At 44.9% G+C, this 10,822-nt stretch overlaps 1 protein-coding gene across 1 annotated transcript; it reads left to right on the forward strand.

The window, feature by feature from the left end:
* Positions 1 to 504: 504 nt before the first annotated feature.
* Positions 505 to 5,097, forward strand: LOC308351182 (olfactory receptor 5J3-like; the record flags this gene model as incomplete). Its single annotated transcript, XM_080816645.1, has 2 exons — positions 505 to 531; positions 4,138 to 5,097. The coding sequence occupies exon 2, from the start codon at positions 4,138 to 4,140 to the stop codon at positions 5,095 to 5,097; it is 960 nt and encodes a 319-aa protein (XP_080672771.1). The 5' UTR covers positions 505 to 531.
* Between the last annotated feature and the right edge of the window lie 5,725 nt (positions 5,098 to 10,822).

Consider the following 10,822-nt stretch of genomic DNA (forward strand, 5'->3'; position numbering starts at 1 on the left):
GAAATTCCACTGAGTTCCACCAGCACTGATTCAGAAAGCTGTTAACTTCTCCTTCCTCAGTCCCCAAATCTGCACCCACCCCATCCCCTACGTAAGCATTCCTGAGATCCCACTGCACTCAGGGGTCCTGAGCAATCTCCTCCAGCTCCCCATCCATGGCGGGCTCATAATCTAACTGGCAGTGGGGTGGAACTTAATGCATACCAGGGGCTTACCCTGTTGCCAGGAATGAGCTAAGTCCATGGATACCATTGTCTTTCTGCCCAGAAATACGGAAACTGAGGCTCAAGAAGGTTGAGTAACTCCACCACGTTTTCTGACTCTTTCCAGTGCATCTTTTGCCTGGTAGGTGTTGACTGAGGAGTTTAATTCCCACTTCCAGGCTGTCGTGCTGCCTCGTCTCCTGTACCGAGCCCCACCACTCTCCCGCAAAGCTCAGCTCCATGCTCCTGTTTCTGAAGCCTTCTCCACCACTCCAGTGGGTTTTACCGGCAAGAGGGCACCACCCAACTTCACTCTTGTTTCACGGGAATGAGTCTGTCTCTCAGCAAAATTTCAAGACCCTAAATGGTCGAAGCCATGTCTTACCCTAGTTGAACAGTAGTTGTTTAAATACTTTGGGCAACTGTAGTAGCTTGAATACTTTTGAACTGCAATGGTAGAAATACTTCTGGATAACAGTGGTTGCTCAAATATTTGCTCTTCGCTTATATAAGACTTAGAATAGCCTCTGCTTTCTGAAGTTAATGTGATGGGAAAGCAAAACAAGCCAGTGGGAGGAAAGAAAGACAGCGACGTTGATGAAGCCCCGCTAAATAATTCTAAATACATCTGTGTGAGTGAGATTCAGCTGCTAGATGATAACGGCACACAAAAAGAGGATTCAGTCGGGTAAGGGAAATCTGACAAGAAGGGCTGAGGGATGGCTTTGCAGGATTCACAGAGGCTGCCTAGGGGTAGTTTGCACACTGAGACCCCACAGGTACATGTGTAAGGCTGTTCCTTGAGGTCACCACAATCAAGAATGATTGGTGGGTGTGGCTCTGGAGGAATTGAATGGCCATCTGGAAGACGGGATGGGACTAGCAAAGGATGAGGAAGGAACACAGTCTGGACCATGGGAATATGGTGGGAAAGGAGGATTTGGGGAGGAGGACAGAAACCTTATTTACTGGAGAGCAGGATCCAGTATCTCACCCTAAAAACAACACTGAGTGTGAGTGTGCGTGTGTGTGTGTGTGTGTGTGTGTGTGTAGAGGATTTGCTGTCATCCTATCAGAGATTCATGGCAGATCAGAGACTTGTGGATATTGAGATCTGGACACAACTAAATCTTTAAAAAGGTAGAAAAGGAAGAGCAAGGGGACGCCTGGGTGGCTCAGTTGGTTAAGCGGCTGCCTTCAGCTCAGGTCATGATCCCAGCGTCCTGGGATCGAGTCCCACATCAGGCTCCTTGCCTGGCAGGGAGCCTGCTTCTCCCTCTGCCTCCCTCTGCCTCCGTCTGCCAGTTCTCACGCTCTCTCTCTCTCTCTCTCTCTGGACAAATAAATAAATAAAATCTTTAAGAAAAAAAAAAAAAAAGGAAGAGCAAGCATAAAAGATACACGGGGCACTTGGGGGAGGAAGTGGAGCACAGGGCAGGAAGCTGACCCTGCTAGGTTAAACTCCAAGACAGAAGCACACGATGGGATCCTGCCCCATCCCTGGGAGCCTGCCTTTCAGGGCTGCATATTCTGATCTTTGCACTAAACAGAGGGTTAGTCTCTGAAAGTTGCAGAGTGCTCCAGTGAAATCTCCTAGGGTCACAAAATCACAAGACCAGTCCTGAGAGGAAAGAGGGGCAGTAGGGCAGAGGGCAGTGTCCTGGGACTGACCAGTGCTTCTAAAGCCATGTTCTTCAAACTAGGGTTGTGTACCCCTGAGGCTGAAGTAAAGACTTTTCAAGGGATTCGTAGACAAAGCAATTTTAAAGGGAACTAATTTCCAGGTCCGCATCTACTCTTTTACAAAACCAGTGTCCTTGGAAATGCATGGGGCTGGGGGCGTCCTGTACTCCTTTCTCGTCTCTCTCTTCACAACTGTTCTCCTTTCATTTTTGAAAAGAAATGCGTGCCTCTAACCCATCCTGACTCTTAGTAGAAGACATTTTGCCGGCATACGAAAACACAAGGATACCACACAAAGAGGTAATTACGTAAATAGGTGTTGAAAAGTAAATGATTTTAATGACTGCCTATAAAATCCTTTTTAAGTCAGATGAAAATCTTTCAATAGAATAGAGGGAGGATCTTTTCAAATTGACAGATGATGCAACATTAAATATAATTTTTGATGATACATCACTATGTGATTCTTGGCATTAACTAAGAAGTTCAATGAATTGAATGGCACTACCATAACAGAAGTCCCCATATTCCCTTCTATTCATATATGTTAACAAGGTTTCTCATAACTTCCTCCTTTATGTATGAAATATTTGCGAGGGATCTCTGCTGTGAGTGGCCAAGGTACTTAAATAGATTCTTGTGAGTTGGACAGACCCTCCTCAAATTGTCTGTTATTATCAGGTATAGAGTATCCTTTTTCTGGACAAATTCACATGGATTCTTTTTGTGGTGCCTGGGGCTACACTTGCACAAAGACCCATCCCCAGGCAGCAAGTTCAGGGAGGATGCCCTCACTCATTGTCATCGTCACAGCCAAGTGTGATCTCTGAGATCTTCCATGCCAAACCTTGACTTGCCAACGAGGAATCAGAGAGAGGAGAATTGCCCGAGGTAATGGTGCTGGAACTAGAAAGCTGGTCTCTATTCTGTACATATTACAGCAGGTGGGAACAAAGGTGAGGCTACTCCATGTTCTTCTGCGAGGAGACACCACATTTCCTCCTTGTCTTCCACATAAACCATTTGACATGGATGAAGGGATTAGTGAGGTTTTCCTAGGACTAATTTTCAGGGTGTATCCCAGATCCCCAAGGAGGTGGGATATGAGGGGCAGAAGAAAGAGGGATGTATGGGGAAGAAGGAAAGGACTATGGGCATTTCCAATACTCCTACAGATAAACATCTTGGAGGACAGTCAAGCAAGCACTAAAACACTATTTCCAAGCTGATGGTCTCCCAGGTAACATTCAACTTGATAGATTCTCAGAGGACACAATGGTTACTATATAGAGGGGATGCCCTGAAGGATGTTTAAATACGAAACAGAATGAAAACCCTTACATGCTACGCCATGAATAAACCTTGGAAACTTGAAGTGAAAGGAGCCAGACACAAAAAGCCACTAATTGTATGAATCCATGTATATGAAATGCCCAGAACAGGCAAACCTAAAGAGACAGAAAGTAGATTAATGATTTTCAGGAGCTGGGGGGAGGGTAGAATGGGGGAGCGCCTACCAATGGCCACGTGGTTTTCTTTGTTGGGTGATAAAAGTGTTCTGCAGTTAAATAGTGGGGATGGTTGTATGGCCACTGAATCATACACTTTATTTTTTTACAGATTTTATTTATTTATTTATTTATTTATTTATTTAGCTGTCTAACTATCTAGCTATTTATTTGTTTGTTTATTTATTTTAGAGAGATAGAGAGAACTCAGGGCAGGCAGGGGCCGAGGGAGAGAATCTCAAGCAGAGCCCAACATGGGGTTCAATCCCAGGACCCCAAAATCATGACCTGTTCTGGAATCGAGAGTCATTCATTAAATGAATGAAAAAATTGTCAAATCCAGTCATAAGCATATGTATAGATACAGGCACTAGAAATTGGGGAAGAGGCTTCATAACTCATTGATCACTTACTGTGTCCCAGACGTTCAGATATTTTACATTCCTTTTTTCATTTGGGCCATGCAGCAACCCTGAAAAGCAGGCATACTTTCTTCACTTCATAGCAAGAAAACTAAAGCACATCAATACAGCTTATCCAAGGGGACAAAACTACTTAGTGCCATAATCAGTAACTGTCAGGCTTCCTCGTTCATGTCCCTTCCACTCTGCACCATGCTTCCCATTAGCATGTTGTGCAAGAAGCCTTATACCTGCTTATACTCTCCCTCATTGTCCTATGCACCGCAGTGGACATGCTCAGGTAATTCCCATTTGAGCGATTATCACTTGTCACCTCTGCAGATGACACCTGGAGAACTAGCCCTTGCAAGTGGAAACCACACTCCAGTCACCCAGTTCATCTTGTTGGGATTCTCCAGTTATCCAGATCTCCAGGAGCTTCTATTTGTAACCTTCCTGCTCGTTTATGTCATCACGGTGACAGGCAACCTGGGAATGATGGCGCTCATCCTCACGGACTCCCGTCTCCATAGCCCCATGTATTTCTTCCTCAGCGTCCTCTCTTTTCTTGATATTTGTTACTCTTCTGTGGTCACACCCAAGCTCTTAGCCAACTCCCTGGCCTCTGACAAGACCATCTCTTTCGAGGGCTGTGTGGTCCAGTTGACCTTCTTTGTGGTGCACGTGACCGCCGAGAGCTTCCTGCTGGCCTCCATGGCTTATGACCGCTTCGTGGCCATCTGCCAACCCCTCCATTATGGTTCGATCATGACCAAGGAGACCTGTCTCCAGCTGGTCGCCGCTTCCTATGCATTCGGTGGTGCCAACTCTGCTATACAGACCGGGAACGTCTTTGCTCTGCCTTTCTGTGGGCCCAACCAAGTAACACACTACTTCTGCGACATCCCTCCCCTTCTCCGCCTGGCTTGTGCCAACACAGCCACAGCAGGAGTGGTCCTCTACATCTTCTCCGCTCTGGTTACCCTTCTGCCTGCTGCAGTCATCCTCACCTCCTACAGCTTGGTCTTGGTGGCCATTGGGAGGATGCGCTCAGCAGCTGGACGGGAGAAGGCCCTCTCCACCTGTGCCTCCCACTTCCTGGCCATTGCCATTTTCTATGGCACTGTGGTTTTCACCTATGTCCAGCCTCATGGGTCCACTAATGATACCAATGGCCAAATAGTGTCCGTGTTCTACACCATCATAATTCCCATGCTCAACCCCTTCATCTATAGCTTCCGCAACAAGGAGGTCAAGGACGCACTGAAAAGGAAGCTCCAGGTCAGTATCTTTCCCTGCTGAGTGCTGCAAGGTTATTTGTTGGAATGAGGAAGGCAGAGCCCCTTCCAAATCATACTGTGAATTGACTGAATGGAGAGCAGCCCTGGTTCTGAAGGAGGTGGAAGAAGTAGGGAAGGAACAGCAAATAGCATTCTTAGTACAGAGAACTGCAATTTTTAAAAGCATCTTCTTATCCACTATCGTGCTGAATGTTTGCATCCATATTGTGAGGCAGTCCTTGTTATGATGATCTCATTTTACAAACGAAGTGACTCAGTAAAAATAAGTTACATAAGGGCACCTGAGTGATTCAGTCACTTAAGCAGCTGCCTTAAGCTGAGATCATGATCTCAGGGTCCTGAGATCGAGCCCTGCGTCAGGCTCCCTGCTCAGTGAAGAGTCTGCTTCCCCCCTGCCCTCTTCTGCTGCTCCCCCAGCTTGTGTTCTCTCTCTCTCTCTCTCTTTCTCTCTCTCTCTCTCTAATAAATAAATAAAATCTTAAAAAATTTTTTTACCTAAAGCTATACAGTGAGAGAGTGAGTATTCAGTGTCAGGATTTCCCCACCAAAACCAGGGATGTCTCTTCCACACCAGAGCCACGAGCTGAGTCCTCTACTGGCAGTTCAACACAATTTCCAAGAGACATGGGACAAGGGGCAGCAGAATCATTTCTGTCTTGTCACTGACTTAAGGAGGTAGGGGTAAGCTATGAGGGGCTCAGTTCTTTCTTCCTAGTCCCATTTCAAAAAGAAAGACGGCCAGAATAGGAATTCCATTTCTTATTATTGCTGCATTGGCTGAGCTGCCCCATTAAATAAAGCCTCAGGCTCAAGAAAGACCTTTCCTCGTACATCTATTTTCTAGACAGATGTATGTGCATGCCTCATAATTCTTCAGGGCCCATGTGTGCACGTGTGCTTGATATTTGCTGTTATAGCATCATGTAAGACAATGTGCTTTAGGAGACCGAGTCCAAAAAAAAATTACATTTGGCCTAAACATCTTTAAATATGCATATAATACGGTGGAGTATATGTGTTTTAGAGAATCACACGAATGAAGGAGCTGAACTTGACCTAATTCAAGGCTGACCACTGGACTGGAAGCCACGCTCTCAAACTTTCACAAAGTCCTAACCTGAGCTGAGTCAGCTGCGGTCTGAGATTTCTGGCCTGAGGTCATTTAAAAGACCCTTTTTTTTTCCATTCAGATCTACCTTAAAGGAAACTATTCTAAATACAGAAAATCTTGCTATACAAGCCAGTTTGTCACAACACCATTTTTTTTAAAAGATTTTATTTATTTATTTGAAAGAGAGATCACAAGTAGGCAGAGAAGCAGGCATGGGGCGGGGGAGTAGGCTCCCTGCTGAGCAAAGAGCCTGTTGCGGGGCTCGATCCCAGGACCCTGAGATCATGACCTGAGCTGAAGGCAGAGGCTTAACCCACTGAGCCACCCAGGCACCCCACAACACCATTTTTGAAAACAGAAAATTGGAAACAGCATAAATGGTCAAGGGGAGAAAGGGTGAGAGGATTCTTCCCTGAGAGGGATTCTGATGTAACTGCTAACAATCACCCATGTAAGGCCGACGTAAGGACACGGACAACAGCGGGCGGGAAGGTCCAGAGGGTGACCACTGCCCTGTAACAAAACGAGTGGCCCAAAAGAACACACAGACGTCTGAGTGACGGCTGTGTGAGAGTGGGCGCACAATGGAGGAAAATGTCACCCTGTTTCTCTCAAAAAGTCTCCAAAACTTCCGTACTGAGCATGTTTGATTCTGATACTTTATCCTAAAAAGATCTAACTCAATCCTTTCCAGGAAACTGAGTGTGAAACTCTTCCACTTCTCTCTTCTTTCATTAAGCCAGTATTTCCTAAAGTCCCTCCTATGCTCCACATTCCTTTAATGTATAAACTTTAACGTATAAACTGAGTTTCTGGTACCTGCCTACAGTTGAGGTCAGGACTGGAACAATGGTACAGTCTTGGGTTCGAGCCCCGTGTTGGGCTCCCTTCTCAGCAGGGAGCCCCCTTCTCCCTCTCCCTCTGCCCCTCCCTTTGCTTGTGTGCTCCCTCTCTCTCTCTTTCTCTCTCAAATAAATAAATAAAATTTCTTAAAAACCTGTTTTAATTAGCTATATAAATGTTGAACAAATATGTATAGACTTGCAACCTGAGGGGTGGCCAATTATTATCCCAGTCCATTCACTGTTGTCGCCTCAATGCCTGGCACACTGGAGGTGCTCAATAAAGATCTCGTCAGTAAATGAACAGTGGGCTTCTACATGACTGTTCTTCTTGGACCAGTGGCACTGTCATCACCAGAGATCTTTTGAGAAATGCAGAATCTGGGGGCCTGCCCCAGACCTATTAAATTAGAGTCCACAGTTTCACAAGATCCGCAGGGGATTGGTGTGCATATTAAGGTCTGAGAAGCACAGAGAAGAAATTTTAAAAATAAATAAGAATTTTAAAACAAAAAACAAAACAAAACAAAAAAAAGGTTTGAGAAGCACTGATTCACATTCCTTGATCCAGCTCTAAATTCTTGAGTGAGAACCATACGCAGTTTTTCTCCCCGAGCTCACAGTTTAGTCTGGGAGAGGGTCCTTAGCAGAGGATAAAGCATGGCAAAAGCCAAGAAGTGAGAAAATGATGTGTCTTCTTCCCTGATTCTTTCTCAGCACTGCGTGATCTACATTAAAATGAGCAGGAAGGGGAGCCTGGGTGGCTCAGGGGGTTAAGCCTCTGCCTTCATGATCTCAGGGTCCTGGGATCAAGCCCCGCATCGGGCTCTCTGCTCAGCGGGGAGCCTGCTTCCCCCCTCTCTCTGCTTGCCTCTCTGCCTACTTGTGATTTCTCGCTCTGTCAAATAAATAAATAAAGTCTAAAATAAATAAAATAAAATGAGCAGGAAGAGGAGAATCAACAGGAACAGGGGAATCACGTTGCCTAAGTGGGGATGGAAGGAGAGGGTGGCAATGCTGCCTGCGTTGGTCATGGGTTAACACCGTGTCTGGCTGTGGCTTCCCTTCCATAAAGTCCTGTTGTTGCTGGCAGGTAGCAGCCCAACCCAGGACTATACTCCTGTGGCCTCCTCGCATCTGGATATGGCCATGTGACCAGGTCTCACCAAAGGAATGTGATCAGAAGAGACATTTCATTTCCAGGCATACACTTTAAAGAAGTGGGTGGATGTTGGGACCTCCTGACTCTTGTTTCCGCCGTGCCAGTGGAAGCAGGGGACTCTACGGCCCTGGGGCCTAGTGGGGCCACAGGTTTCCTAAATCAGTGGAGAAGAACTGCCTTCTGAATGGGAACACAGGAACCAGATGTATACTCTGGTTAACTTACTTTGTTAAGCCACTGAAATTTAGGGTTTGTTTATTAAAGCTGTTAGTGTCACCTTAAATAAAACAATGAACGTTAGGTTTCTTTCTTTCTTTTTCTTTCCTTTTCTTTCTTCCTTTCTTCCTTCCTTCCTTCTTTCCTTCCCTTCCTCTTCTTTCTTTCTTTTTCTTTCTTTCTTTCTTTCTTTCTTTCTTTCTTTCTTTCTTTCTAGTAGGCTCCATGCCCAACATGGAGCCCAAACCAGGGGCTGGAACCCACAAGAGTGAAATCAAGACCTGAGCCAACACCAAGAATTGCACACTCAACCGACAGAGCCACCCAGCCACCCGTTGTTTTGTTTTCTTAACCAGACTGATACAGCCCTCTCCTTTCCCCAGCTTGCATCTCCGAACCTATCATCTCTCCATTGACCGCTGCATCATCTGGAGATGTATCCCCCAGAGATCTACTCCTCAGAGCAATACTAGTCAAAATGCTATCTAAAAGTAAGCTAAGTAAATGTCATTTAACCGTGACAGGTCCTTCCTCCAAAGGGCAATATCTTGTGAGGTGTATGTCATTACCCTCCTGGATTTCCTGATGAAGAAAAGAAGATCCAGGGGTGCCTAGGTGGCTCAGTGGGTTAAGCCTCTGCCTTCAGCTCAGGTCATGATCTCAGGGTCCTGGGATTGAGCCCCACATCAGGCTCTCTGCTCAGCAGGGAGCCTGCTTCCCCTTCTCTCTCTGCCTGCCTCTCTGCCTACTTGTGATCTCTCTCTCTGTCAAATAAATAAATAAAATCTTTAAAAAAAAAAAAAAAGAAAAGAAAAGAAGATCCAAATTAAGCAACACATCCAAGTTATCACAGCTAATAAGACGTGCTGGACTTGGTTGGCCAATAAACATTTGAAAACCCCATTGACAATTAAGGAGATGAAAATTAAAATCCTGACATATACTTTTATACCCTCCAAAACAGCAAAAATTAGAAAATCAGACAATCTAGAGGCTCCTGGGTGGCTAAATCAGTTAAGCGTCTGCTTTCAGCTCGGGTGATGATCTCAGTGTCCTGGGGTCGAACCCCATGTTGGGCTCCTCGCTGAGCAAGGAGTCTGCTTCTCCCTCTCCTTCTGCCCCTTCTCTCCATAGCCTCTCTCCCTCTCTCTCTCAAATAAATAAACAAAATCCTTTAAAAAATCAGAGATGTCAGTAATGTCTGTGTGTAAATTGTACCAACCACTTCGACCACAATTAGACATCAAATTTAAAAGTTGAGCCAGCAGGGGCCCCTGGGTGGCTCACTTGGTTAAGCTTCCCCTTCTTGATTTTGGCTCAGGTCATGATCTCAGGGTGGTGGGATAGAGCCCCTCAGTAGGGCGACTGCTTGGGATTCTCTCCCTCTGCTCCTACCCCACTTGCGTCTCTCTCAAATAAATAATACATCTTTAAACAAAACAAGTTGAGCCAGCAGTTCTATGAGTAGGCATGTAATCTAGAGAAATTCTTGCACACTGCATTGTGAAACGTGCTCACAGCAGCATTGTTTGTCATAGCAAAAAAAAACGGAAGGAACACAGATGTCTGTAACAGTAGAAATGGATGAATACAATAGGGCACAGTCACGCAACAGAAATTAACCAGCAGCAGGAACAAGGGAACTACAGGTTCACGTACCAACATGAACGTGTCTCTAAAACATAAGCTTGGGTGAAGTAAGGACAGAAATAAGTAACAGAAGGATGCACACAGTATTATTCCATTTGTATAAAATTTTAAAACAGGCAAAACTAAACAAACATAATGTTTAGAAATGCATTCACAGATGGTAAAACTATTTAAAATGAAGCAAAGAGTAACTGACAGAAAATTTGGGATAGCGCTTCTGGGGGGGGGGGGAAACACAGGTGACATTTGAGGGAGGCACGCAGGAGCCTTCTTAGATCACACCACTAAGTGTGGCCTGTGCACCACCAACATGGCATTGTCTGGGAGCTGGGTAGAAATGCAGAATCCCAGACTCTTCCCCAAACAGACAGAATCGAAATCTGCATTTTAACATGATACCCTGATGATTCCTAAACACATTAAAGATATTTGTAACATTTTATTTCTAAAGTGGATGGTACACACATGGGTGTTTAGTGATATTTTAGTGATGTTCTTCAAGTAGTATAGGTTTTATAACACTTTTGCATGCATGATATATTTCACAATTTAATAACATTTTTAAAACATATCGTTTTAATAAAGTTTCTAAATACTTTAAAATGTATATAAATACAAAGACAAATACCATAAAATGACAAAGAAATGAAACCAAAACCTGATACATAGACTCAAAATCCAGCACTATTTCCACTATGCCCTGCCTTTGGCTCAGGTAGTAAATGAACTGACTGCAGTGTTTTTA

Source organism: Martes martes, assembly GCF_963455335.1.
Source record: "Martes martes genome assembly, chromosome: 10".
Classification (NCBI taxonomy): Eukaryota; Metazoa; Chordata; class Mammalia; order Carnivora; family Mustelidae; genus Martes; species Martes martes.